This window comes from Emiliania huxleyi (genome assembly GCF_000372725.1).
Source record: "Emiliania huxleyi CCMP1516 unplaced genomic scaffold EMIHUscaffold_304, whole genome shotgun sequence".
NCBI classification, from domain to species: Eukaryota; Haptophyta; order Isochrysidales; family Noelaerhabdaceae; genus Emiliania; species Emiliania huxleyi.
The window spans coordinates 45,036-71,974 of NW_005199735.1; the positions used below are offsets into that span (position 1 = coordinate 45,036).

Genomic DNA, 26,939 nt, shown 5'->3' on the forward strand with positions numbered 1-26,939 from the left:
CTCTCTCTCTCTCTCTCTCTCCCTCTCTCTCTCTCTCTCGCTCCCTCCCTCCCTCCCTCATCCCCCCCCCCCCCCTTCCCCTGCTCTGTCTCTCTCTGCACCACCTGGAGCAGCCTTGAGTACTCTTCGCCGGCCCCCTTCATCGCGGCGCGCCGCATCGGCACGTTGTAAAACATGTCCTCCACCGCGATCGTGGTGCCGCGCGTGCCGGCGCAGGGACGCGGCTCGGCGGGCTCGCCTGGAGGGGTGAGGTGGGCAGTGGAGGGGTGAGCAGTGGTGAGCAGTGGGTGGGTGAGCAGTGGCGAGCAGTGGAGGGGTGAGCAGTGGCGAGCAGTGGGTGGGTGGGCAGTGGAGGGGTGAGGTGAGAGGGAGCAGTGAGCTCGCCGGGCTTCGGCGGCACGAGGAGCCCGTCCGAGAAGGAGGCGCGGTGCGCACACGCCGCGTCGGCTGTCATGGAGGTGACGGAGACGTGCGCGACGTGCGAGATCGAGGCGAGCGCCTCGCCGCGGAAGCCGAAGGTCTCGATCTGCGACAGGTCCTCGTACTCGCGCAGCTTTGAGGTGGCAAAGCGCTCGCATACGCGCGGGAAGTCGGCGCGGTGGATGCCGTGCCCGTTGTCGCTGATCTGCAGCAGCTTGAGCCCGCCCGCCTTGGAGGTGACCGAAATCGAGGTGGAGCCGGCGTCGAGGGAGTTCTCGAGCAGCTCCTTGAGCGCGCTGGAGGGCCGGTGGATCACCTCGCCCGCGGCGATGCGGTTCACGACCTCCTGCGAGAGCGCTTGTATCGAAGGAGAGGACATGGGACGCCGCGGCAGCCAAAGTGCCAGCAGCCTGGCGGGGCAAGGCAGAGCGACCCTTCAGCGCGCGAGTGATGGCAATAACGACAGGCGCTGACACGCCCGCCGCTGAAATGATGACGAGATGGTGCCGCGATGGGACGGTGGGAGGGAGCACGCGCGAGTCGGTGGCGCGAGACGTGGATCGCGCTGATGCATCGTGCGCAGGGGAAGAGGAGGGGGCGCGAGCAGGGAGGCATGCTGATGTACCGCCGGCCATTCGCGCTCGAACTCGAAAAGAATTTAACAATTTTGCTCGCACAACACTGGGCACGAAATCCCTGTGTGGTGGCGGCGTGCCGTCCTCCCATCCCTCCCTTGGGTTGTCCGTTTTCTTTCTTTCTTTACAATGGGCACGAAAGAATTTTACAAACTCGAAAAGAATCTGCGGCCTGAAATAAAAGAAACCGGCCGGCCACAGGCACCCCCCTCAGGCCGCACGCCGCACCTCTAGCGAGGCCCGCATGGTATGTGGAGACTCATGCCGCCGCCCCTGCCACCCTGTGTCAGTGTGCCTGTGGTAGTGAGAGACTGCCAGCGAGAAGCTGGAGGCAGGTCGCTAGACTGAGATGAGACCGCCAGTGGAGTTGGGATCCCACCGTGCACCGCGCTGCGAGCCTGTCGTGTCCCTTGTCAGGAGCAGGAGAGCCCCACCTGTCCCCCTGATCGTCCTTCCAAAATCCTGCTCGTGCAGGTGGGGACCCTGTCCTCCTCCCCTATCCCTCGTTTGGGCTGTCTGTTTTCTTTCTTTCTTTGGCCGGCCCCCACACAGCCGCGGGAAAAAACGCAGCGCCTAGCGCAGCGCCGCGAGTACATGCTGGGAGAAGGAAGGCGCAGGATGAGAGCACAACTTGAGATTCGTGCTTCTTGGGAGCGAGTGCGAGTATGAGGACGCATGCCCGGCGGCCGCCGCCCTCATTCAGCCGCCACGCCTTGATCAACTTGTCGTCGCTCCCCGAGTAGAGTTTGTGCCGGTGTCCGACGACAGCGCGAGCGCGAGCACGTCGCCGCCATGGCCCTGCAGCGTCGCGACGCACGCCCCGCCAGCCGAATCCCGTAGGATCCGGGTCACCAGCAGAGAGCCAGCCGTAGGTGATGGCGCCGGCTGCGCTGCGCCCGCTGCGCACAAGCTCCACAGCCTCCTCATTGCTCAATATGGGGCCACACCGTCCGTTATCTATAGGCAGGGATACCAGGGAAGTGGGGGGGGTGGGCAACAGGGCAAGCAACTGTTGTGAGGGCTCTAGCTTTCTCCATGCACAGACATGAGCTCTATCTCGTGGTTGGGTTCACCCGGTAGGTAGGTAGGAAGGTGAAGAACAGCCAGGCTCGGACTGGACACCAACGCGGTATGGGTGGATGCGGGACAGGAGAGGACGGCACGCTCGAGCGACACACACTCACAATCACTCGAAGGACTGCCAAGGATTGTTCTGCGGTCTCGCGTCTGGCGATTTTGCTACCCTGTGCCGTGTTCGAACGGTCAAGAGGGCAATAAAAAAACCGCTGGCAGCGCCTGTGACCGACCCCTGAACCTCGAGCGCCAAGACACAGGAAGGTGCGCCTCCTTTGCTCGCCGCCGCCGACGAGCGCTAGCACCATCGTCGCCCCGGCCGTGCACCCCGCCCACAGCCGCCGCACCTCACCAACTTTCCCTTTGCCGCAGACGATGACACCGATGAGCTGTCCTGTCGTTCCGAAAGAGCCCAAGCCCTCGACTGCGTACATGAAGAAGCTCAAGGACGAATACAAGGCCAAGAAGGCCCTAGAGAAGGCCGCGGAGGAGCCCGAGCCCGAGCCCGAGCCCGAGGTCAAGCCACCCGAGCAGAAGAAATCCTGGGGCGGCTGCTGCAAGTGCTTTTTGAAGCCCGCCGAGGCCTCCAGGATGGTCGTGCACACTATGCAGACCATCGCGGACGGCAAGACGAAGGAGGACGTCGAAGCGGCTCACGAGCAGATGGCGTCCAAGGCAGCGGCCGCCGGCTTCACCAGCTGGCGCCGCCGCCGCCTCTCCGCCGCCGCCCTCGCCGCCGCCGCCCTCGCGCCACTGCGCCACCCCTCGCGTGCCTCGCTTGCCCCTTGCCCAGCCCGCCCCCCCACCCTTCCTCCCAGGAGCGCGGCGTGGGACGCGGACGGCACCACCGCCGTCGTGACCGAGGTCTTCGACTCGCCCGACATGTACTTTGCCTTCATGGACGAGCTCGACTTCGAGACGGTCTCTGCCAGCATCAAGTTCGAGGCGCCAAAGCTGCTCTGCACCGAGGAGCAGGCCGCGGAGATGAGCGACCTGGTCAAGAACTTTGCGATGGAGACCTTCACCGTGGCAACGGCGGTCAGCGTCCCGTCCGACTGGGACGAGGCCCCAAAGATGATCGTGTGCGCCCTCCAATCCATCGCGGACGGCAAGACGAAGGCGGACGTCGACGCGGCACACGAGCACGTCGCGTCCAAGGCAAAGGCCGCCGGCTTCACCAAGTGAGCCCGCCGCTCCGCACGCCTCTCGCCCCACGTCCTGCCCGGCGCGTCTCGCCCCTCGGACTCCCTCACGCGCCTCTCTCGCCTCCCGCCTCGCAGCTGGAGCGCCGCGTGGGACGCGGACGGCACGACCGCCCTCGTGATCGAAATCTTCGAAGAGCCCGAGATGTACACGCAGTTCGTCGGCGGCCTCGACATGGCGATGGTCACCGGGAGCATCAAGTCCGACGACGCGAAGCTGGTCTCCACGGCGGAGGAGGCCGCGGAGATGGGCGAACTGATCGCGTCCTTTGGGATGAAGCCCTACACGTTGACCTGCTACGGCTTTGCTGCCTAGACTGCCCCTCCGCGTTGACCTGCTCGGCTTTGCTGCCTAAGCTGCCCCTCCGCACCGGGGTGTGCTTTTGGAGTACGTGGTAGTCTAGGGTGACGCGTCACGCTGGGTGGGGGGGGGGTGGGGGTTCGAGAGTAACCATTTTTGAACGCTGTTAAAAAGGCCACTTGTGCACGCACTGTGCATGTGCATGTGCTGCGGCTCGTTAAATTCTTCTCGCCAGTCTGCTGTGAGATGCAGTCGCATCCCAGAATTCTTCCTACCGCGCGGAGGGAGAGGGAGGCGAGGGCGGGAGGGGGAGGGGGATGGAGGGGAGTGTGAGGGGTATGGGGGGGTGGGGGCGAGGGAATGGAGGGAGAGAAGAAGAGCAAGGGCGAGAGGGGGCAGGGGACTGGTCGATGGCATACTAGGGGGGGCAGGGTAGTGGGCGGCGATCGCCGCATGCCGTCCTATGGCGGCGAGTATCGCTACGCCAGGGAAGACAAGGGCGTCGAAGTGCAAAACCCAGGCCCCAAATTACGTGTGAGTGTTAGAGTTGTTTGGTATTGTAACCCACCTGTAACATCACATTAAGGTATTGCTAAAAATCTCTCTCTCGAAGTGCAGCTGTGCTGCTGTTCGAAGCGTTCGGTGGGTTTGGGAAGGGGGTCGGCGAGATCCTCTGGGGGGCGGCGAACGTGCTGCAGAACAAGCTGACGCGGGCCCAGTACCTCGATGAGGTGACTTGGACCACCAAGAGCTGGCTGGGGCTGCAGAAGCAGCGCATCTCAGTCGTTCTTCACACGGCCATCGCAGAGCAGATTGTGAATGAGCTTGCCAGCGGCGAGGGCGGTCGAGTGCACGGAGCTAAGTGCCTCGCCGTCCTCGCGGGAGTCGCTTAGGCGGCTCCAGTGGTGTACCTGTGTTAGTGCCAGTGCGCGCCAGTCCCGTGCCCAAAGAAAAGAAAGAAAACAGACAACAAGGGAGGGATGGGAGGACGGCACGCCGCCACCACACAGGGATTTTAAGGAGAGGTGTGTGGTGCGCTAGCCGTCGCCCACCCTAGGGAGTCTGCCTCTTCCTATCTCTCTTCGCAGTCTCTCGCTGCTTCTCGCTGCAACCTTCATGCCACCTCGCGGTCGTCCCACTCTCGTCGTTCTCTCCCTTGTCATTTCCTCCTCTGTCGCGTCGTTCTCTTCTGCCTCGTCCTGTGACGCCGCCGCCTGCCGGTCCCTTGTTCTCGCGGTTTCTTTTGCCTTTCGGCGCAACTCCGTCCTCCTCGCGGCGTATCAGCTCCCCTCGCGCAAGGACCACATTTCTGACTCCCACTCCGATCATTTGCCTCCAGGTCATGTTGTTGCTCAGGTCCACTCTCTCTTCGAACACTCGTGCCTCTACGGATGATGCCGGCGCTGGGGTCCCCTTCGGATGCATCGTGACATCTGACAACTGGATTTCCACTGGTTCGTCCTCCTCGGAGTCATCTTCCCCGTCCTCCTTCCGCTCGGCTCTTCGCTCGGTACGTTCGGTGTGGCTCACCCTCCATGCCGTGAACAGGCGCTTTATCCACCCTATATTCTTCTCTCGTTCCTCTGCCCGTGCCTTGGTCTTGTCGTTGTTTCGCACCCATGTCTGTATGGCCATCGAGGCTGCCTTCCCCACTACCTGTAGTTCACTCGTCACCTCTCCCGCGAGCTCCCTTCTCTTTCTTTCGGGTATGGAGTCCGTGAGTGCGGGTCGCGTGCAGGCAATCCCGTGCCCAGTGTTGTGCGAGCGTTGTAAAATTCTTTCTCGCACCGGCCGAGAGATCTCGCCGCCGTCCCAGGCGGCGAAGAGCTCGTCCACCTCCACTGTCGTCACCACGCGGCGCTTCACTCGCTTCGACTTTGACATGGACACGAGCAGCGGCGGCCGCGCTGAAGAGCGGGCGCCGGACTACTCGTACTCCATCAGCGACGGCCTCCTCACCTTCCTCTCGGTCATGGCGCCGACGCTCGTGCTCAACCTCGCCTTCTCAGTGGCCGGCTTCGGCGATGTGACCTACCTCTTCCTCGAAGACCTCAAATACCCATGGTACGCTGCAGCCGACGCCTGCCTGCTCCTCTGCCTCCTCCTCTGGATGCTAGACGCTCATCGATGGACGAAATCGTATATGGTGGTGGTCCGGCGGCTGTGCATCGCGCTGGCGGTGCTGCTCGCCGCCGTCGCCTGCTCGCTGGCGACGCGCGTCTACCCATTCGCACCGCTGCAGCTCGGCGTCTCCACGCCACGGCGTCTACTGCAGCAGGGCCGGCTGACTCCAGTCACGGTCGTTGAGTCTCTGGCCCTCAGGCTTTTACGCGATCCCCGCCTCCGCCTTTGCCGTCCGGCGCGGCCTCGTCACCCGCCCGCCCGCTCCAGCGTACATGCGCGGCCTGAGCAGGCGCGTCGCCGCCGCCGCTCGGACCTGAGACGCCCGATGCAGATGAGTTGCTGCTCTCTCCCCCTTTCCTCCCTGCCCCTCTCGCTGTCTGGTGTTAATGGACCCCCTTCCTCTCCCTCGCCACCGTCACCGTCACCATCCCCGTCGCTACCCCGGCTAGTCGCCGACCACACCCACAAAGAACCCTGCACATACGAAGATCTAGAGATGCGTCTGCAGGAGTGTCGCCGTCGCCGCCGCGCTGAGCCTGACCTACTTTGCGCTGTGGGTGGCGGTGCTTCCCCCACCGGCGTCGCGGCTGCGCACCGGGTGGGACGAGGACTGGCTTGCGCCTTCGCGTCTTCTTTTTTTGCCGAGGGGGTTCTTTTTGTTGTAGGTGGGACGAGGACTGGTTTGCGCCTTCGCCGTCTTCTTTTTTTGGGAAGGGTTTCTTTTTGTCGTAGGTGGGACGAGGAGTGGCTCAACTTGTGGGGTGGGCCGGTCAAGGCGTACTGGGAGGGCAGGCGGGGACGAGGGCCTTATGAACATGACTCTAATCATCATCGTGTTTGTGGTCAGTTCCTCTTGCTCTTGAATATGCAGGCCGGGTTGGCGAGCCCTTACCTTACCGCCTCATGAACAACGGATGAATGAGTAAGTGATCATTGAGCAGGCTGGGCTGCGAGCCGTTCAACGCGACCGCCTCGTACAACGACATCGACTGCTACGACGCCGCCTTCTGCTGGTTCTTCTTCCCGCTGCTGGTCGGGATCTCGCTCGTCGTCTTTGCCGTGGTGTGCCGCGAGACCCACAACACGCACACGAGTCGAGACCCACAACAGCACACGCACACGGATGAGACTCCTCCTGTGCGCATGACCAGGTGTGCCGCTTCCTCGCGCGCGTGCTCGCCTCCGAGACCAACGCAGAGGCCGACGCCGCCGCCGTCAAGCTGTTTGTCGGCGCCATCTCCGTCGCCGGGCTCGGCATGTGCTCACTGGTACAGCTCGTTCGGACTGTGATTGGTGTGGCTGTGCAGGCGCCATCTCCGTCGCCGGGCTCGGCATGTACGTCGCCGCCTCCATCGCCGGCGCGGGGGAGACGGAGTGCGCTTGAGTACTACACCAGCTCCATCTTATGGCTGTGGCTTCTCCTCACAGGCGCGGGGATGGGCCTCTCGCACATCGTCTCGGTGGCGATGCTCAACCTGGTCGCCGCCGCGCTCCTCCTCGTCGGAGGCACGCTGGGCTGGGAGACGTTCGCAAGAGCGATGGCGGAGGCGGCGTGGGTGCAGCGCGGTCTGCGGTACATCGAGAGCGGGTACGAGTGGCGCGTCGCTCTCGCCAGTCCTTCGCTTGCTCTCCACACCTCCGGCTGTGAACAGGTACGAGTGGTGCGTCGCCCTCGTCATCTGTGTCGGAGTGCTGCCGCTGCTTGCGTACGCGCTGCTGCTCGCTGGCAAGCAGGCGACTCGGTGGCTGCGCGGCTCGAGCAAGGCGTCCCGCGGCGGCATCGTCACCGCAGAGACGCATGAGCGGTTGACGAAGCTGTCAGTGCACTGGGGCTCCGTCTGCAGCAAGGTCGCCCTCCTCTGCCAGGGCTACCTCTGCATGTCGGTCGTGGTCGCCAAGTTTGTGGTCGTGTTTCTCTGCTGGCTGAGCGCGGTGCTCGCCGGGCTCCCCCTCGGCCTCGTGGTCCTCCTCTTCCTGCTGCAGGCGAGGCACTTCCTAGACCCTTCCTAGACACTCCCGAGACACTCCCGAGACACTCCCGAGACACTCCCTGGAAGGGCTCCTCTCTCTGCCGCAGGGCATCGTCCTGTTCCTCGTCCCGGTCATCCCCGGCATCCCCGTCTATGTGTGCTCCGGCGTGCTGCTCACTGGCGCGGTGATGAGCGAGGAGGAGCTTGCAGACCCCACCCCGCACGCGCCGCCCTCGTACTGGCTCGGCGTCGCCCTCGCCGTGTCGGTCGCACGCCCCCGCTCAAGACAGTGCCATCACGCGGACCGCCATCCTCACTCGCGTTGTTCTGGCTCCCCCAAACTAGGTCGCCTCCGCCCTCGCCGCCTCCCCCCCCCCTCGCCGCCTGCACCTCCTTTGCCGGATCCCCCTTCCCCCGCCTCCTCCTCCTCCCTTGCCGACCTCTCCCTCGCCGCCCCAACCAGGTCGCTTGCCTGCTCAAGTTTTGCGCCATCGTGCTGCAGCAGCAGGCCATCGGCCGGTGGACGGGACCTCGGCTATCTCTCGGCTGTCTCTCGGCTGTCTCTCGGCTGTCTCTCGGCTATCTCTCGGCTGTCTCTCGGCTGTCTCTCGGCTATCTCTCGGCTGTCTCTCGGCTATCTCTCGGCTGTCTCTCGGCTGTCTCTCGGCTATCTCTCGGCTATCTCTCGGCTATCTCTTGGCTATCTCTCGGCTATCTCTCGGCTATCTCTTGGCTATCTCTCGGCTATCTCTCGGCCATCTCTTGGCTATCTCTCGGCTATCTCTCGGCTATCTCTTGGCAGGTCATCGGCCGGTGGATGGGGTCTCGCATCGAGATCCGCGCCGCATGCCAGACAAACTCGTCCTTCATCCGCGCGGCGAGGCATAGCCGAGACATCGCCGAGGCATCGCCGAGGCATCGCCGAGGCATCGCCGAGATACAGCCGAGACACAGCCGCGCATGACAAGCTCGGCCCTCTCCGTGCGGGCGCGTCCCGTCCGTCTCATATCATTGTTGGCATCCTCTCTATGATTCATGACTCTTCTGATTCCCCCACGCTGCCAGGCGCGGTTCGTGCTCACGCAGCGCGGCTGCACCTTTGGCAAGACAGTCGTGCTCTGTGGAGGACCGGACTGGCCGACCTCCGTCCTGACAGGCACCTCCGACAATCTCGGTCCTATCTCGGCCACTCTCGGCGGTATCCGGCCGATCCCGGCCACTCGCGGCCAATTGATCAAATACCTCACCACACGCGCCCGTCTCGCTCCCTCTCTCTGCCTGCCCGTCTCCGGCCTCTCCCGCCCCAAGACGCGAGCCGCGTCTCTTCACAGCCGTCTCTTCACAGCCGTGGCCGTGAGCAGGCATCCTCGGCCTCTCCTGCCCCAAGATGCTCTTCGGCTCCATCCCGGTCGTCCTTCTCATCCTCCCCTCCACCGCCATGGGCAGCGCGCTCATCATGGCCAACCAGCCTCTCGTTACCGGGACATGTCCGCGACATGTCCAGGACGCGTCGGCGACATGTCCCGTAGGCCAACCGGCCTGGCTGGGACCTGGCCGCTTCGGCGATGGACGATGGCGTGTGATCGCAACCTGACGTGCTGATGACTGACATCACCATAACTAATGACTAGGCGATGACGATGGCGATGCTCGCGACCCAGATGGGCGCGTCGGTCGGGTTCGTCGCCGTCATCGAACACGCAGCAACCGCCTACGAGGCGCAGAGTATCCAAGAGTAGCCGAGGCAAGGAGAGGCTAGCCGAGGCTAGCCGAGCGCGCCGAGGCGGAGATACGCCGCGCTGTCCCATCGAGGACGTGTGCAGGTTCAGGTCGCCCGATGTGACGCGCGATGGTCCGAGGTCAGGCGGAGATCGCCGCGCTGCCCATCGACGAGGAGGTCGCCGCGCTGGACGAGGCGCGCGCGCTCTACGCGACCTGTCAGTCAGTCTGTCTGTCAGTGTGACACACCTCCTAGCACGGAGGACGGGCCCACACACACACACACGCTGCACACGATTGGCTTGGGAGCCGACACGAGGCACACTGTCACCGGCCGTATCACGGGGTCCGGGCTGGGTCCGGGCTGCTGGGAGAGCGACCGCGCCCTAGGAGTCCCTCCCCTCGCACCGGAAGGAGATCACATCTGCTGCCGCTCTCGCCAGGCACGCGCGCTCTACGCGACCGCTTGGCGCAACGCCTCCGACTGGCGCGACGCCTCTTACCCGGCTGCTGCACGCGTGCTCGCCGTGACCGCCGCCGCTGCGGGCCTCGTCGGCTGCCGTCTCTCCGCCCTGCCCGGCGCCTCCCGCGAGCCGTCTCGGCGTCCTCCCCGTAGGCCTCGTCGGCTGCCACCTCTCCGTCCTCGCGGCCTGCTTCGCGCGCGTGACCGTGGCGGACCGCTTCGACGCCCCTCCGATCAGCGGCAACCCGCTCAACGTCGTGCGCGGCGGCGCGGGCTACGCGCTGCTCGCGTCGTTTCTGGGCGGCCTGCTGCTGCTGCTGCTGCATCGCGCGTGGCTCGGCCGGCGGACGCGCGCGCGGCTCGTCGTCGAGGAGGCGGCGGTGGCGCGCAGAGGGCCCGACAAGGCGATGGCGCCGAAGGGAGCGGCGGAGGCGCCGGTGCTGGAGCAAGGGAAGGTGTGGGGCGTCCACTACTGAAGACATTCTCATTGCATCGCTTCCATACTTGCGAATTTTAGAGGACGTATGGTTCTTGCGCAGCAAGATTGGTTGGGCGTCTTCTATTGCAGTCCCTTTTTTCCAGAGCCCTTTTGATGGGCCCAAGGGCGGCTCTTCTGGGTGGTGGGTGGGGCCTCTTCTCTCGAGAACGGATGAGAGAGCGTATTGAATAATTCACAATAAGGGTATTGTGCGACGGAGAGTCTCTTTGCACATTGCAGGCACATGTGGTGCTCTCGTGATGAGCCCCAGTGAGCCTTGTGTGAGGGGGGGCGCGCGCAGAGCCCCCGCGGCATTAAAGATAAAGTGCCCCCCCCCCCCCCCCCCTTGTGGCATTTCCTACATGGCATTTTCCGCGCTACGCGCCCTGAGCCTGACCCCTGTAGCTGTACTACTGATCTCTACGAAAGCGTTGATCTTGAACGCGAATTACATCTCAACAGTCAACACGACTGAACCGAATACAGCGTGAAGGGCACATCATTCCCCTCGATGAGCGTGAATCGGATGAGCACCGCGGCCGGTGCCCCCGAAGTCACCCCCGAAGCGGGTAGGCGCAACCGCAGCACGCTCGAGCTGTGGACAGACACGTTGTGTGCCCACTTGCGGTGGAAGGTGGCGCCCGAATCACTACCCTCTGAGGCCTGGTGAGAGGCGGGAAGGGGGAGGTATGTGCCGTCGCCCACACGTCGCACCACCTCGACCTTCACCGAGGCGGCGCCGCTGTAGCTGCGCAAGTACCCAACGGTGAGCGAGCCCGTCTCCACCGTCACGTTGGCGACGAAGTTGGCGCCGCCCCTGCGCGCGACGTACCCGAGCTTGTGCCCGCCTATTCGCGGCTAATCGCGGCTAATCCTGACAGACCCCGCTCACCGCTGGAGCTGCAAACTTGTGCGCGCCCGTGCTGTATATTGACGCGCCTCGCTTCACCTTGTCGAAGATGTACGCCCCATCCCCGCGCTTGTGCTGGGCCAGCCACTCCCACCCCTCGGCGTGCACGACGGCCTCCATGCCCGCGCCTCGCGAGTTTGTAAAGTCGATCAGCGCGAGGGGAGTCGTCATGCGCTCGAGCACCAGCCTATATGGCGACGAACGCGCGGTTAATATGGCGTGCACAGTGTCACGCTCACGGGAGCCTAGCCACGAGGGGTGCGTGCACTGCTACAAGTATGCCATCTTTGGGCTACCAGCCCCTCAATGGACGGGTCGAGCGGAGGCAGCGCGAGGCTGGCCCGCCAGCGCGCCTCTCTCTGCGCGGCACTGTGTCGCCAGAGCGCCTCTCCCTCCGCGTGCAGCACGGCAACGCAGAAGAAGGCGGTGAGCAGGTGGCCCCACCGCGAGAGGTGCACCACGTCGACGAGCACCTGCGGCCTCGCGAGTGGGTGGCTTCGGTTCCTCTCGTCGAGCGCCGCGAGCGGCAGCGTCGAGTGGCAAGCTGGGACGCCGAGGCGCTCGAGCACGGGCCGATGCTCGTTCCACGCACCGAGCACCTGCGGTGTTTCGTCCGTATCAGTAATGTCTCTGTGATCGAGCGGCGCAATTGGTAAAAACCTGCGACGACGTGAGCTTGTTGAACCACGCGTCCTCCACGTACAGCAGCGCCTGGTCAAAGCTAGACATATGAAGAGACAGAGGCGTGAGCAGCATCTTCCACTCACAGGTGCGCCGTGGTGGGGCGGAGCTGTAGGATGCGCCGCGCCAGCGCCTCCGTCTCGACTTCGATTTCTCGAAGTCGGGCCTGCGACCGCCGGTCGAGGACGTGTCCGTGCTGAAGCTCGGCCTTCGTTGGGCGGCCCTTGAGCTCGTCCTCGACGAAGCTGTTGAAATCGTTGGCGCCTGAGAATACGGGAATAGACAACCGTTCACCCACTTCCCTCCATGAGCAGCATCTCTCACAGGCGCCTGTGTCGACGACTACCAGGTTCGGAGGAGACGCCTTGTGCTTGGCACCGAGCAGCCCGGCAAACTGCGCGTTGAAGCCCGAGGTGCCCATCCCATTAATGCACTGGTTGTCCAGCGTGTGACCCGTCGCGCAGCAGCGCTGGCTCCGCGCATTGAGATAGCGGATCAGCGCCGCGCTCCAAGTGCCATTGATACCGGCGGGTTTCCCAAGGTTCGAGTGCCGTCGTCCAAAGACTCCGCCGACGTTTCCAGCGCCACATGCATTGCTCCCACCAATGACAAGCACACGCACGCAGCAGTTGCGCTCATCACCGAGGCGCTCAAACAGCCTTAGCAGTCGAGCGCCCGCTTGCCCGCCTCTCACCGCGTGGACGGCGTGGAGCATCTGCCTCGTGACGGCGCGCATTCCCTCGGCCGGCTGGGAGTCGTGCGCATCGTAAGGCGCATGGCTAAAGAAGGACCTGGCGTCGGCCAGTGTCCCAAGCACAGAAGATGGAGAGCGCTTGTGCGCCTGTGCATGACCACCGGTGCCGGTGCCGGTGGTGCGGCCTGTGACTGCTGCCACAGCGTCGTCAGCGGCCGTTGACCCGCTTTTCAACAGCAACGCGAGGAGGAGCCGCATACTGGCGCGACGCGTTGCGCTGCCGCAAAAGTGTGTGGTGTCCTGCTTCAAGCGGCGGCGATGGCGTGCGCTTGCGATGCGGCGGAGGAGCGCGACAGGCCACGACGCAGTCGAGCAGAGCGCGCTGCAGCGGGTGTGCGGAGCGGGCGGTGAGCGGGGTTTTTTTCTTTTTGCCGATACTTTTTCTTCTGGGAAGGATAGAGAGACGGAGTGTCGGAGCCGGCAGCAAGAGAACTCGAGTGGGAGAGAAAATAAGATAAAAAGAAACAACCAAACGACAAAAGAAGAAACTAAGCGAGCGGAGACAAGGGTCGATGGTCTTGGCGTCGAGGAATGCGAATGGGCAAAGCCCCCCGTACACGCCTGCAGCTACTGCTCGAGGTGCATCTCCTCGAGTGCGCGGACGCGCTCGGCGATGCCGCGCGCTGCCGGGCGGGCATGTCGCGCGCAAACTGCTGCGCGTTGGTGCGCACGCGTGCTTGCAGGCAGAGCACGTCTTGCGCGAGCTCGTCGAGCCGCATCTCCACCGCTGCGAGGGCGCCGCATGCCCTCCCGCTGCGAACGGGAGGCCCGCGTGCGCGCTTGGCCGCGCCGCAGGTTGACGCGCTCGCGCAGTCGGCGCTGCAGCCGCATCCGTTGGCTCTGCCCGCAGCGCCGACGCAGCGCCGGCCGCTGGACGCCGAGGAAGAGCCACTCGATGAGCCAGCTGCTGCCGAGGTGCCCGGCGGCATTGCCGATGGCGGCGCAGCCGGGTAGTGCTGCATCACCCACAGCGCCTGTACCGTCGCCTGGGTGTCGCTGCGGTCCCAGCGCGTCCCGTAGCAGTTCGTGCTGGGCGGCTTCTGCAGGAAGGCCTGCCACATGCGCACGCCGTTGGCCAGGTCGCTGATCGTCCTTGCACTTGGCTGGCCACCAGCATCCACCATCAGCTTGAACGCGCTGAGACAGAACTTGCATCGCGCGCCATTCATCGTGCCTCGGCTGCCTCTCTCAGCATTTGGGGCACACTTTGGCAATCATGCTGAATGAAGTGCTCGCCCTTGAGGGCGCTCCTAGCAATCCTCGGATCTTGGGTACGATTGTGAGCGCCGCCGCTCATAGTCCTACAAGATGTAGGATTGCGAGCGCTACTGCTCGCAATCGGAGGCATGTTGCTAGGATTGCGAGCAAGCAGTGCTGCTCGCAATCCTAGACTTTGCTCGGATTGCGAGCGCGCTGGTACAACTGTAGTAGTCGTAGGCGTCACCAGTCACCTTGGGAGCGGAGCTGCTCTTAGTCCTAGAAGATGTAGGATTGCGAGCGTGGGTGCTAGCAATCGCACAGAGATGCTACGATTGCGAGGTGGTACGAAAGGTAACCTCACCTCAATCAGATCCCGTGTGAGACCCTCATACCTGGTCTCGTACTCTGTCCAGAGCATACGTCTCATACGCAGCCATGTAGATTTGTCGCTGTAATTCCTCTTCCATAAACCGCCCATTTCTTCTTCTGTCAGATCGCAAAGTTCTTTACTGACGTCCGCGAAGAAGTCCTGCGCCGACGCGTCCTCAGCTCTCACATGCCAAGCGCTGCTCGCGAGCAGGAAAGCTGCGCTGCTCACACGCTCCGGTTCAGCAAGCAGTTTCCCGGGAAACTAGAGAGGAAACGACTGGTTGGAGGAGAGCGCGCAAAAGCAACACCCACAAATGCACGTCGCATTTTCCATCACCACTGCAACTCACAACGCGTCGAGCGGTCGGCGCACATCACTGCGCTGTGGCTCCACGCTTGCCGCCGTCGATGCGGTTCACCGTTTTTTTGAGAATCGAACCGATGCGCTAGCAGAACTCCGGGCAATCAGCGTGCTGCGCACAACATCAATCTGTGAAACGCAGGGTGACAACGGCATGGGAGGATCCGAATTGGAGTCGGCGGCCCGACGATCGGCGACGCGACACGCCGGCCTCGACGCATCGCTCGTCTCGACACTGTTGCGCGAGCACAGGGTGCAGCCGGCGAAACCGCGAGAAGCGAGGCCTGCTGGCCAATGCGGTACCCCACGACCCAAGGATCTGAGGCGTGGATGGAAGTGTCAGACTACTACTGGCCGATACGTGGAGATGCCGTCGGCGTGCAGCCAACAGGTGAGAGTCGGGCGCGGTGGCGAGCAATACAAGATGCTCTGCTTGGAGCGGGGTGACACGACACTCAAGTCGACGACGGAGGCGACACCCTGCCGCGTTTTGAGCGTCGGAAGCAACGGCGACGCCGCCTTTGAGATCGACATGCGGCGGCGGTACCCCGGCTGCCTCTTCGAGACGTGGGACGGCACCTTAGGGGGCGCTCGCGAGCACCTTCGTCACCAGCTGCCCTCGTGGCTGCGCTTTGTGGATCGCAACTTCGATTATTCGTCGTCGGGCGTGTGGCTCCAGCGGCAGCATACCACGCGGTCCTCCGCCGATGCCAGCAAGCCCTCTCTTTCGGTCCTGAAAATTGATTGCGAAGGATGCGAGTTCAAAGCGCTGATGCCGTGGCTCTCGAGCGTCTGCACCGAGCAGGTGCTCCTCGAGCTGCACTTTTTGAAGCGAGACGCCCCGAAGCTGGCAAAACTGCTTGCCGCACTCAGCAGCGAGTACCACCTCTTTTACGGCGAGAACAATCCGGTGTGCGGCGGCCCCTACAGCGGACATCGCTGCCTCGAGACGGCGTGGCACAGGCGTAGGCCTTGCTTGTAGTGTTTGTCGTTTCTCACGAATCAATGAGACAGTCAAACTCTGAGTCGAGATGGGATTTAGGGACATGCGCGTGAGGGATCTTGGTAAAATTTCTCTCTCTCGCATCTCCAGTTCTCCACACGTCACCCCAGTCCACACCGTCGCGTCCCGGAGTGCGGAGAGGGCCGTCAGGGGCGGGGAACCCGCAATTTGAGATGATGAGGCATCTGAAATTGCCCGATACGATCTCCATTCTAATTTCAATTGCCTTAGCATCCCAAGATGCATGAAGCAATTCAGCTCCGGCGCTCGGTGCTTGGAAAGAATTCAACAAGATAAGTCTCTCCCTGGCGAGGTACTTTCCAGCCTGCTGTGGGAACAGCTGACGCAGTCTCGCCGAGGCTCGCCTCGGCATATCGCGCGTTGACTCGGCCAGAAAAAAAACAGAAAAGCGTGCGAGTACCTCCCCAGGTCTCTCCGCGATTTGGATTCGAAAAAGAGCCGGTGCGCAGCGCGCGGACAACACGCCCACTCGGTCAGTCGAACAGGAAGGGTACGGTCACGCTGCTGTTGCCGCCGCTCGGTGCGAAGCGCGCGCCGCCGAGGTGCGTCTCCACCGCGTTGAGCACGGCCGGCCGCGCGTCGTCCGCCTCCGCCCCGCGCTGCAGCTGGCTCGGGTCGACGACGAGCGTGTCCGCGAGGTGGCGGAGGGCGGCGACGGTGCCTGTTCACACCCGCGCGCCGCCGTGAAGATCTTAGCTCCCGTCGGCGAGGGGCGGGGGGGGGGGGGGGGGGACGCGCCGTCGGCGCCAACCTCGAGCCGCACAGCGAGCAGCCCCGTGACGGCGGGCGGGGAGATCTCGGCGTAGAGGGCCTAGTCTCGTGAGGGAGAGGAGCAGTCTCAACGCGAGGGCGGGCGGACCTCGGCGGATCTCGGCGGATCTCGGCGGATCTCCGTGCCGGGCGCCTCTAGCGGTGCGGCGAGCCCCTCCCCCACCTCTTCCTCTGTGAGAGCGCCTAAACGTGCCTCGTCGACTCCTCAGTGGCCAGTCCAGCCAGTCTCCCTGGCTCCTCCTCCTCAACGCGAGATCCCTCGGAGAACGGGGCCGGCTCCGTGAACCAGCCGTGCAGAACCAGCCGGCCCCCCCTCGGGTCCCGCTCCCCCTCGACCCTCGACACGCCTACCTCTCGGCTCAGCTCGGCTCAGCTCGGCCGATCTGGGGTCTCGCCCTCCCTCGGCCCTTTCCACACCGTGCGGCAACCGCGCGTCGAAGACGGTCAGCCGGTCGAACAGCGGCTGAACCTGTGCATACACCCGCGCGCGCCGCTGTGAAGAGACGCCGTCCACACCGCCGAACGGCTGGCTCAACCAGCGGCTCCGCCTCCGCCACGAGGTCACCTCGCTAATCTCGGCTAATCTCGTGTAATCTCGGGTAATCTCCGCCTCCGCCACGAGGTCACCTCGCTCGAGCCCGACCGACGAGTCGAAGCCGCGCCTGCTCACCGCCACAGGCGCGTGAAGAGGCGCTCCGCTCACCGCTGGAGAGAGGGAAGGAGAGAGGCGAGCGTCCAAGCCGCGCGCGCCAGTAGTCGAGCGTCTCCGGCCGCAGCAGCGAGGTCTCGCCGCCTGGAAATGGCTCCCGGCGACTCACGTGTTGGTCGAGACGGCCGCAGCAGCGAGGTCTCGCACGCCGCTGAAGCGGCGCTCTTCCCACCGCGTGAGCGAGAGCACGAAGGCGAAGGGTCCCTGGGGGGGTGTTGGAGGGGATAGTCACGGGGGATAGGGGATAGTCACGGGGGATAGTCACGGGACACACACACCGGGGGAGAGAGGCCGCTTCAGAGAGGCGGCTTCAGAGACGGTGGAGGCGAGGACGCGTGGTGTCGAGGACGTGCTGAGGGCCGCAGTGCCCGTGTCTGGCAATCTTGTGTCGAGGCAGTCTCGAGGACGTGTCGAGGCAGTCTCGAGGACGTGTCGAGGCGGCGTCTTGGCTGGGCGCAGTGTGTTCTGGCTTCTGGCAGTGCGTCTGGCAGTGTCTGGCAGCGTGGTCCACGCTGTGGCCTGCGGCACGTCTGCGTGCAGCCGCTGCTCGCATCCGTCCACATAGAAGGAGAGCCACGGCGGGGAGATGGCGCGGCAGCCCAGCTCGCGCTGACCGAACGCCGTCAGCGCGTCGGTCAGCGCCGCAAAGGCGTCCTCATCAAAGTAGGAGGCAGCCTGCGTCCGATGCAGCGTGTACTGCGACGGCACGTGCCAGTAGTCCCAGCAGAAGCGCATCGGGTGGGCCTGCCGTGGCTCTTCGAACCGCTCATCAAAGACAGTGCGGAGTGTCTCGGCCGTTTCTCCCAGAAAGCCATCGACCGTCCGCAGGTGCTCCGGGCCAGGATCCTCGTACTGGGCGAGTGGTTTCGGTGATCGCAAGCGGGCGACACACGAGACGGCGCCGCCGCGTGGCGAGGACAGGCCGGGCGAGGCCAGCACGAGCATTTCTTTCAAAAAAAGAAAGGAGCCTCATCCCCTCTCTTTGTTGTCTCGACCCGATCCCCTCTCGGCCCGATCTCGGCCCGATCGGCTAGATCTCAGCCTTAGGCGACACGCCGATGTCGACGTCGCCATTCTTTTTTTGCTTGGGCGGACAGCATGCCGGGGTAGGTAGGGTAGGTCTGGGCCCTCCCGTCGGGTTTTTCCCTCTCTCCACGCTGGAACTTTCACAGCAGAAAAAGAAATTTTCCGCGGAAATCACGATGTCAACCCTCCCCAAGTGGGTGATCTGGTGCTTGTAGGGCTTGAGAGTGGCCTGCCATGTCATAGGAAGGACTGTGGTTGCAGGAGAGTACCACCCCGGGACCACCCATCACTTTAGTTGGTATGTATGTATGTAGGAAGGTGAAGAACAGCCAGGCTCGGACTGGACACCAACGCGGTATGGGTGGACGCTGGACAGATGATGACGACACGCACGAGCGACACACAGACACAAACAGGCTCACAAGACACACAGCCAGCTGGCTGCCACACACCCTGAGTTGGCGCACACATAACTCAGGGCCACATTCTCCCTGTCGCCCCCCCAGCACTCCAAAAGGTGCCAAAGTACACAAACAAGGGCACAACAAGACAACAGACGTCATGTGGGATGTCGTAAAATCTTTCTCACGAGGCCATCACTCTCCCACGCCTCGCGGCCGAGGAGCTCGTCACCATGGGGGACTGGGGGACCTCGCCCCAGGAGACGGGGGCCAAGCAGTCCCCACTCCTCTCGGCGGGGCGGCGCCGCCCAAGCCGGACCTGTGAACTGCGAGGAGCCGCCTTTTTTGAAAGATGAGGTGGCGGAACCGGTAGAATAGCTCGTTTGTTGATTAAGGTCCCTCGGGCCAGTTGGGGGGGGCAAACCCAGCCCGCCCCCTAGAACCCCGGGTAAGGCCCAGGTCGCAGGTGTGGCCTAGGGCATCAGAAGGGACCAAGAGGAGTCCAGTCTGAGCCATAGAGCCCATGTCTTTGCCCCCGAAGGTCGCGTTCAAATGCCCGGAACGGACGTTACAGTGGTGTCCGGCCGGCGCGATCACCGAGCTGTGACGCTCAGGGAAGCCGGTTTCAGGTGCTGGTTTCTTTGGCCAGGGCTGGCCTTCCCCCCAGGCTGGATCAGCTGAGCAAGGTTTGGGGAGAATCCCCCGGTCAGATCTTCAGATATTTTGACGGATGACCGAAAATTACCCCTTAGTCGGGGTGTCGTGAGAAAAAGAAAAATCCGCACGGTAAGGGCTCATGAGCGGGGCCGCGCCGAGGCTCAACCCTCTCGCCACGGGGGACACGCAGCTGGCCCACACCCTTGTCCCCGGGCAGATGGTGGACATTGCGGGCGGGCGGGTCATGGAGGTGGTGGATGTGCCGGATCGGCTGCTCGCGCCGCTGCTCGGCGAGGGCGGAGCCACGCTAGAGGAGATTCGGCGCGTCTCGGGCGCGAGCATCGAGATGATCGAGATGGTTAAGCTCAAGCTGGGCGACGCGGAGCGGCGCGCAATCGTCACGGGAGTCCGCACCATTGTCGCGCACGCCGTCAAGATGATTGCGGACGTCCTCGCCAACCCGACGGTGATGGTTGCGCAGCCGGTGCAGGCGACTGTCGAGACGCGCGTGATCGAGATCCCCTTCAACAAGGCGGGGCTCATCATCGGCCGCGCGGGCGAGACGATCCGCGACATTATGAGCAAGTCGGGCGCACACGTGCAAGTGTCGCGCGAAGCGACGGGCGAGGACGAGGAGACGCGGACAGTGACAATCCAGGGGACCGCCGAGCAGATAGAGTCGGCAGCGGCGCACGTCAACTCGAAGCTGAACCCGGACGACTGGCAGCTCGCCGTCAAGGCGCAAAACGCGATGGTGCGCTTGCGCCCTGCACCCTTGCACCCCCTCGCCCCTCCCCCCCGCGCAGCCTCGCCAGCCCCTCGCTCTCTTTCGCGGCGCATTCGTCCGACCGTCTCAGCCCTGCTGTGCACGCAGCGCGCCGGCTTCTCCGGCCCGCTTCCGGCGCCGGCGTCGCTCCCGATGCATTCCGTCGGCGCGGCGCCCCCGCCCCCGCCAGGCAGGGCCCCTGCTCCGTCGGCGGCGGCGGCGGCGGCGGACCCGAAGGCACGCGAGGACCTAGATGCGGGCCTGGATGCGGGCCTGGATGCGGGCCTGGATGCGGGCCTGGATGCGGGCTTGGATGCAGAGTTGGGGCCGTGCACCCCCACCTTGCACACGAGGCGGCACGAGCTCGGCTGTTCAGCCGCGTCGCAGTCCTGCTCCCTGTAGCCCCGGCCCTTGCAATCACGCGATGCGCCCGAGCAGCACGGCACGAGACAGAGCTGCGGCCCGTCCCGCCCTCAGCTGCCCGCGCTCACACAGAGGCACAACCGCGGGCCCACGATCACGCACACGAGAGTCGAGAGCAGACAGACAGCGACGACAGCCGGACGTCGCACTGGGTCCCTGGGCGAACGTGATAGCGGGCTATATGCTCACACACCCCTCTCCTACCCCAGGTCCGCGAGACGGCGCTTCGGTCTCTCGCTGCGATGGCGAGGGCCATTCTTGGAGATGACGGGCGGGAGACCCGCAAGGCCGACGCCAAGGCCGACGCCAAGGCCCACGGCACGAATGCCGGGGCCGGCGGCGCAGACGGCAAGAGCGAGGAGGGAGCGGGCGAGGCGGGCGAGGAGGGCGAGGGCGAGGGCGAGGGCGAAAGCGAGGCCGTCTTGGCTGAGCTGCAGCTGTCGATGTCGGTCGGTGGCGTCATGTCGCTCCTCGACGACGGTCCGGTGGCGCAGCTGCAGGCGACCCTCCCCCCTGGCTTCCCCGTGGCTACCCCCAGGCTTCCCCGAGGCTACCCCGAGGCTAACCCCAGATTCCCCGGGCACCCTAAGGGTGGTCGGCGGAGCGCAGAACTGCTTCCCTGAGCCTCCTCTGGGCCTCCCTTGGGCCTTCTCAGACCTCCTCTGACCCTCCCCTGGACTCTCTCTCGACCCTCTCCGAACCTTCCACGAACCTTCCACGAACCTTCCGCAGGCGAGTGGCGTCGAGCTGCACCTCGCAAAGCTTCCCTCCCGCGGCCAGCGCGCCGTCAAGCTGAGCGGCGAGGTGTGGGCACCGCCACTGCCCTCGCTGCACCCGCTTCCAGATAGCCCTGGCCGCTCTCTTGCTGGCATGCCTCCGACGCTGGCCAGCCCCCTCCCCTGGCCTCCCTCTGCCTGGCGCCCCCCCCCTTCCCCCCCCCTCCCAACCCCCCCCCCCACCCCGACCCCGCCCCCCCGACCCCGCCCGACACCCGACCCGCCCAGGCGACTGCCGTCGAGACGGTCGCGGCGTTCCTGCGCGCTTGCGACGCGCGTGCGGCGCGGCGGCAGAAGCGGCGGCGGCCGCTCGCCCCGCAAGACGCCGCGCGGCGCTACTACGACCGGTACTACGAGGAGGGCGGGATCGTGCTCCTAGATGCGGAGGACATATCTCCCCATATTTCCCCAGATCTCCCCCAGATATCGAGGCCTAGAAGCGGAACACTGTGCATTCTTGTACTCCAACTCGCGCTCGAGAGGACAACCAATCCGCGGGAGTCCGCCGGAGTCCGCCGTATTCACTGTATCCCGTGTGTACGCGCGATGCTCCGAATACACGGCACTGAGGGACCGTCCTCCCGCCCTGACTTCGGTGTGTCTCATGACGCAGGATCGCGTACCGGCCGCCGCAGCGGCTCTGGCACGAGCCGGACGCCGAGGCTGAGCGCTTCAAGTCGTGGGCGGCATACTACCGCGAGCAGGCTAGCGGAGGGGGGCGGGGCTCTGGTGGCGGCAACTGCAGACGCACCTCACCTCGGCCTCTGTCCGCACCCCCTCTCAGGCCGCCGCCGCCGAGGAGCAGCAGCGCGAGGCGGAGGAGGTGCCGGCTGTGCGGCGCACCAAGAAGAAGAGCTGCGGCAACAGCGGCCCGAGTGGCGGGGCCTCGGCGCCGCCCGCAGAGGCGGGGCCGGCGCCGATGCCGCAGGCCAAGCCGGAGCAGGGAGGGGGCGAGGCGGAGCACGCACTGCCGGAGGGCTGGCAGAAGGGGGTGACGCCCGACGGGCGCGACTACTTTTACAACGTGGGCACCGGCGCGACGCAGTGGATCCGGCCCAACGACTACTAGCGCAGGCCGTCTGGGGGCATCGGGGCGAGGTGCTGCGAGGCGCGGCGAGGCGAGACGCTATCTTTTGAGGGGTGGGTGGGTGGGGGGTTACAAAAAACACGGAGCACACCTTTTTGGTGCTTTTTAAAGTCAGACACATACACACACGTCATGGACATGGACATGGACATGGACATGGACATGGACATGGACATGGACATGGACATGGACATGGACATGGAGTCCTGGATGGAGGTAAAAGTACACATACGCGCGCGCTCTACGACCTCTTGGCGCCTATATGTCAAACAAAGAAAACACCCACGCGCCGCCTCATTTGGAGAGCGCGGACCGCCTCGTTTGGAGAGCACGGAGCTTGCATTAATGGGACGCTGCTGAATCAAGAGGGGAATCCGCCTCGTTCTGCGACGTGAACAGGGCTGGAAAATAGACACGCTGCCAACCCGAGCACTTCGGCCTTCGCACAGAGGGCACTCCCAATCGCTCCAGCCGCGAGCGCTTGTGAGTGAGCGCGCCGGGAGGGTCTCCTCACAATCCAAACAGTGATCGCACCGATTGCGAGGGACCCGCTCGCAATCCTAGAAGTCGTAGGACTAGACTTTGCTCGGATTGCGAGCGCGCTGGTAGTAGTCGTAGGCGTCACCAGTCACCTTGGGAGCTGCTCTTAGTCCTAGAAGATGTAGGACCTTGGGAGCGGAGCTGCTCTTAGTCCTAGAAGATGTAGGATTGCGAGCGTAGGTGCTAGCAATCGTACAGAGATGCTACGATTGCGAGGAGTGCTGCTCACAATCCTTCGACTTCTAGGATTGAGAGCGAGGCTGCTCTCAATCATAGCGGTCTACAAAAGAAGGTTCACCCACACTGACAGGGATCGTCAAGGCACACTGACAGGGGTGGCCGTGTCAGCAAGGCCTCGAAAAATCACGCCGAGACGGCGTTTCAGAAAACTGACAGAGGTGGCAAGTGGCCACTCCACCGCGACGCGCATGCGAGGCTTGTCCGACACGCCAGCGACGGCTGCGATCATGCTGCTGACTGCTCAAAGCGGTGCCGCCGGCGTGCGCGGCGCCGTCTCAGACAAAGTGCGGAAATCCCTGCGGCGACACCGTCGCGAATCGCACCCGCGATGCCATGCTCCGGTACTAGTAGCGTAGTAGCAATCTAGATTCAGCACGCACGCGCCTCTGCTCGCAACCACTCGTCCAATGAACTGTCGTCACCCATGAGTGCGAGTTAGGGCTAGCGGCTGGCCAATAGCCTGTGAGCAGGGCGTCCATAGACACCTCACAAGACCCCACACACGGTCTCGTCCATGCCTTGCGGCTGGCGACGAGATTGCTAGAGGCGGAGCAAGCCTGCTCTAGTCTCACACGTTCGCCCCTGTCGCCTGTCTGTGTTGTTGTTCTTGTGGCACCTTGGAGTGCTGGGGGGGGCGACAGGGGGGACGTGGCCCTGAGTGATGTGTACGCCCACTCAGGATGTGTGGCAGCCCGCTGGCTGTGTGTCTTGTGAGCTTGTTTGTGTCTGTGTGTCGCTCGTGCGTGTCGTGATCATCTGTCTAGCGTCCACCCATACCGCGTCGGTGTCCAGTCCGAGCCTGACTGTTCTTCTCCTTCCTACTTACATTTACATAGAGTAGCAATATGCGACAACGCCGTCGTAAAGTTCGCGCCAGTCCCATGCCAGAAAGGAAGAAAACAGACAAACCAAACGAGGGATGGGAGGAGGACAAGGTCCCCACCTGAGCAGGATTTTGGAAGGACGATCAGGGACACAGGCACACTGACGGTGAACCTTCTTTTGTAGACCGCTAGGATTGAGAGCAGCCTCGCTCTCAATCCTAGAAGTCGAAGGATTGTGAGCAGCACTCCTCGCAATCGTAGCATCTCTGTACGATTGCTAGAAGCACCTACGCTCGAGCGGCCACTCGTCATCGGCCTCCGCTCTGGCAGCGCTCAGGCCCGCGCGGCGTTGCAGCAGCGGACGATGAACGTGCGGCTGTGCGAAGCCGGCAGCAAACGCTGGCAGCCAGAGATATACGAGCACGAGCGTCATTTGGCGGCGGCGCACACGCGATTGTGGGGCACCAGGCTCGTTTGATCGACTCGTCGTCGTCGTCCGGGCACGAACGCCGGCGGCACCCGCTCGATGGCAAGCTCGATCTTGGAGGAAGTCTCACGCGCGGCGTTTTTCGCATGGTCGTGGCGCGTCTAGTCGAGGGTATTTACTAGCTCCGAGTGTGTTCTTTATTTGGCCCCCTCCCTGCGAACGCGCACGCACCCCAGGGTCAGGGCTCTCTTGCCCGCAGCCCATGCCGACGGGTCATCCGGCCCGCTCGGTGCGCTTCATAGCTCCCCGGCGGCCCGCTCGCCGGCCCGCTGTGGGATGTGAGATTGATCGTCTTGATGAGACCGCGCTCCGCAAGTCGCTCTCGCGAATTTCCTTGCATTTGCATGCGCCGCCTCACTTTCGTTCGTTCGGCTGCGGTCTCATTTTTCTTTTTCTTTCTTTGAGTAAGGGTGTCAAAAACTCAAAAAAAGGGCCGCCTCGTTTGGAGAGCACGTAGCTTGCATAAATGGGACGCTGCTGAATCAAGAGGGGAATCCGCCTCTTTCTGTGCCTATCAAACAAGGCCGAGCGCTTCGCGCGAGCCGCCTGCGACCAACTTGCCTACCTCCTCGTCGCGGCGACGACCCGGGTACGCTCGTCCGCACTACCCACTGGCCTCGCCCTGCCCTATCCACTCCTCGTGCGCAAGCAGATGACCCAACATCATTTGAGAGTCACACGATGGCCGCCTCGCCGACTGCGTCGCTCGCCCACTCACACATCCAAAGTGCAGTCCCCGTACATTCCCGCCAGCTCGTTGGCCTTTCTAGCTACGGCAGCCTGACGTCCTCCTGCGACTTTGGAACTGACTGCTCCGACTGCGGGCCGCGCGACATGCATGTGTGTGTGCATTGGACCGGGGTGGTGTGGCGCGTGTCGGCCGGGATTCATCTTCGGTGCGGGTGGCAGAAAGAAAGAAAGAAAACAGACAACCCAAACGAGGGATAGGGGAGGAGGACAGGGCCCACACCTGCACGAGCAGGATTTTGGAAGGACGATCAGGGGGACAGGTGGGGCTCTCCTGCTCCTGACAAGGGACACGACAGGCTCGCAGCGCGATGCACGGTGGAATCCCAACTCCACTGGCGGTCTCATCTCAGTCTAGCGGCCTTTCCTTCAGCTTGTCCCGCGTGTTTTTCTTGCGCCGTCTCAGCTTGCTGCCTGCTTGCGCCTTGTACTAAGGGGGCCCCCCGGGGAAGGCCCGCCGATGGACAGGGATTACAAGCGGCCGCGCTACGACGACCGACGCGACGGCGCGCCGCGCGACCGCCGCGACTATTACCGCGACGAGGAGCGGCGCGGGGGCGACCGCGAGCGCGACCGCGAGCGCGACCGCGACAGGGAGCGCGACAGGGAACGGGGGGGGCGCGACTACGACCGGCGGGACGGCGAGCGCCACCGCGAGCGCGGAGACCGGCCGCGCGAGCGGCCGCGCGAGGCCTCCGACGGCGGCGCCAACGCCCGGGCGCTTCAAGCGCAGGGCGCGTCCTCTGCGCAAGGCGGCGCGCCCGGCGGAAGCGGGGCGGCGGAAGCGGAGCTCCTCGAGGCGAAGAAGCGCCGCGAGGAGGAGGAGTACCGCCAGCGCGTGGAGAGGCAGGCCGAGATGATGGAGGAGGACGACGAGGCGCGGGAGAATCGGCTGATAGAGGAGAGGCGCGCGCGGCGTGCAGCGTTGCTCGAGAAGCACAAGGCGGCGGCGGCAGCGGCGGGGCCGTCGTCGGCGGCAGAGCCTGCGATAGGAGCGCCGGCTGCGGGACAGCCCCCGGCCGAGGAGAAGGCCACAGCAAAGGTGGAGGCTGCGCCCACTGCTGAGAACGGCCTTGCGGCTGCCAAGGGGGCGGCAGCCGCAGGGCCCACCAGTGCGCCGAGCGGGCCTGCTGCCGCTCCGCCTGCAGGTGAGGAGCCGCCGAGGAGCGCCGCGTCGGACAAGGCGGCTGGCAGCGACTCGGAGTCAGACGAGCCGACGGCCAAGCCGCAGGGGTCCGTGCCGGGCGCCGCTGTGAGCGATGAGGCGCGCGCGCGCGAGTCGGAGCTCAAGGCTTTCATGCTTGCCCGCCTGAAGTCGACGGAGAAGGGGTCGAAGCCGCGGGAGCCGCCGCCGAAGAAGGCGGATCAGGCGGAGGCGGACGACCCCGACGGCGGCGGCGGCGGGTTTGACATGTTCAACGACGACGTGGAAGATGTCGACCGCGAGGCGGAGCTAGACGAGGCCGCCGCCATGGACCGGGGCGACAACTACGACGACAAGGAGGGGTACTACGCGCACCGGGTGGGCGACGTGCTCGCCGAGCGGTACAAGGTGCTCGGCTCCTTCGGCAAGGGCGTCTTCTCCACTGTCGTGCGCTGCGCCGTGCTAGGCGCCGCAGAGGGCGAGCCTGCCGAGGTGGCGGTCAAGGTGCAGCGCAACAACGAGATGATGCGCCGCGCGGGCGAGAAGGAGATTGCGATCCTGGAGCGGCTGCGCAACGCGGACCCGGAGAACCGCAAGCACTGCATCCGCCTCGTCGGCCGCTTTGACCACGAGGCGCCCCCCGCCCCTGCGGTTCT

At 64.3% G+C, this 26,939-nt stretch overlaps 8 protein-coding genes across 8 annotated transcripts in view; 5 read left to right on the forward strand and 3 right to left on the reverse strand.

Annotated features, from left to right (window-relative positions):
- EMIHUDRAFT_315693 (hypothetical protein) overlaps positions 1-799 on the reverse strand; it is a gene marked incomplete at both ends in the record, with an annotated part of 9,788 nt that extends 8,989 nt beyond the window's left edge. The window contains 2 exons of the mRNA XM_005774902.1: positions 105-233; positions 401-799. Coding sequence (XP_005774959.1) covers positions 105-233; positions 401-799 — 528 coding nt within the window. The remainder of the gene's footprint in view (positions 1-104; positions 234-400) is intronic.
- A 1,722-nt stretch (positions 800-2,521) lies between these two features.
- EMIHUDRAFT_444248 (hypothetical protein) lies at positions 2,522-3,810 on the forward strand (the record flags this gene model as incomplete). Its single annotated transcript, XM_005774903.1, has 2 exons — positions 2,522-3,310; positions 3,410-3,810. Coding segments are annotated over 2 exons (1,110 nt in total), but the record flags the coding sequence as incomplete, so codon positions are not given.
- Positions 3,811-5,251: 1,441 nt separating this feature from the next.
- EMIHUDRAFT_458134 (hypothetical protein) lies at positions 5,252-9,465 on the forward strand (the record flags this gene model as incomplete). Its single annotated transcript, XM_005774904.1, has 11 exons — positions 5,252-5,257; positions 5,449-5,939; positions 6,265-6,354; positions 6,489-6,548; positions 6,698-6,818; positions 6,908-7,344; positions 7,409-7,718; positions 7,834-7,992; positions 8,792-8,900; positions 9,088-9,200; positions 9,358-9,465. 11 exons carry the CDS (start codon positions 5,252-5,254, stop codon positions 9,463-9,465), a joined length of 2,004 nt encoding a protein of 667 aa, XP_005774961.1.
- Positions 9,466-9,575: 110 nt separating this feature from the next.
- Positions 9,576-10,384, forward strand: EMIHUDRAFT_240206 (hypothetical protein; the record flags this gene model as incomplete). The annotated part of the gene is made up of 2 exons (XM_005774905.1): positions 9,576-9,663; positions 10,062-10,384. 2 exons carry the CDS (start codon positions 9,576-9,578, stop codon positions 10,382-10,384), a joined length of 411 nt encoding a protein of 136 aa, XP_005774962.1.
- Positions 10,385-10,800: 416 nt separating this feature from the next.
- Positions 10,801-11,895, reverse strand: EMIHUDRAFT_469617 (hypothetical protein). Its single transcript, XM_005774906.1, has 3 exons — positions 11,593-11,895; positions 11,305-11,479; positions 10,801-11,234 (listed from the first exon to the last, which is right to left on the reverse strand). The coding sequence occupies exons 2-3, from the start codon at positions 11,465-11,467 to the stop codon at positions 10,849-10,851; spliced, it is 549 nt and encodes a 182-aa protein (XP_005774963.1). The 5' UTR covers positions 11,468-11,479; positions 11,593-11,895; the 3' UTR covers positions 10,801-10,848.
- Positions 11,896-16,158: 4,263 nt separating this feature from the next.
- EMIHUDRAFT_116687 (hypothetical protein) lies at positions 16,159-18,110 on the reverse strand (the record flags this gene model as incomplete). Its single annotated transcript, XM_005774907.1, has 5 exons — positions 16,159-16,346; positions 16,874-16,925; positions 17,022-17,118; positions 17,275-17,369; positions 17,694-18,110. The coding sequence occupies 5 exons, from the start codon at positions 18,108-18,110 to the stop codon at positions 16,159-16,161; spliced, it is 849 nt and encodes a 282-aa protein (XP_005774964.1).
- Positions 18,111-19,388: 1,278 nt separating this feature from the next.
- On the forward strand, positions 19,389-22,283 carry EMIHUDRAFT_240212 (hypothetical protein; the record flags this gene model as incomplete). The annotated part of the gene is made up of 5 exons (XM_005774908.1): positions 19,389-20,003; positions 21,171-21,242; positions 21,443-21,583; positions 21,999-22,037; positions 22,158-22,283. 5 exons carry the CDS (start codon positions 19,389-19,391, stop codon positions 22,281-22,283), a joined length of 993 nt encoding a protein of 330 aa, XP_005774965.1.
- Positions 22,284-26,610: 4,327 nt separating this feature from the next.
- The window catches only part of EMIHUDRAFT_74571 (hypothetical protein), a gene marked incomplete at both ends in the record, with an annotated part of 1,498 nt that continues 1,169 nt past the window's right edge, over positions 26,611-26,939 (forward strand). Inside the window, one exon of the mRNA XM_005774909.1 lies at positions 26,611-26,934. Coding sequence (XP_005774966.1) covers positions 26,611-26,934 — 324 coding nt within the window. The remainder of the gene's footprint in view (positions 26,935-26,939) is intronic.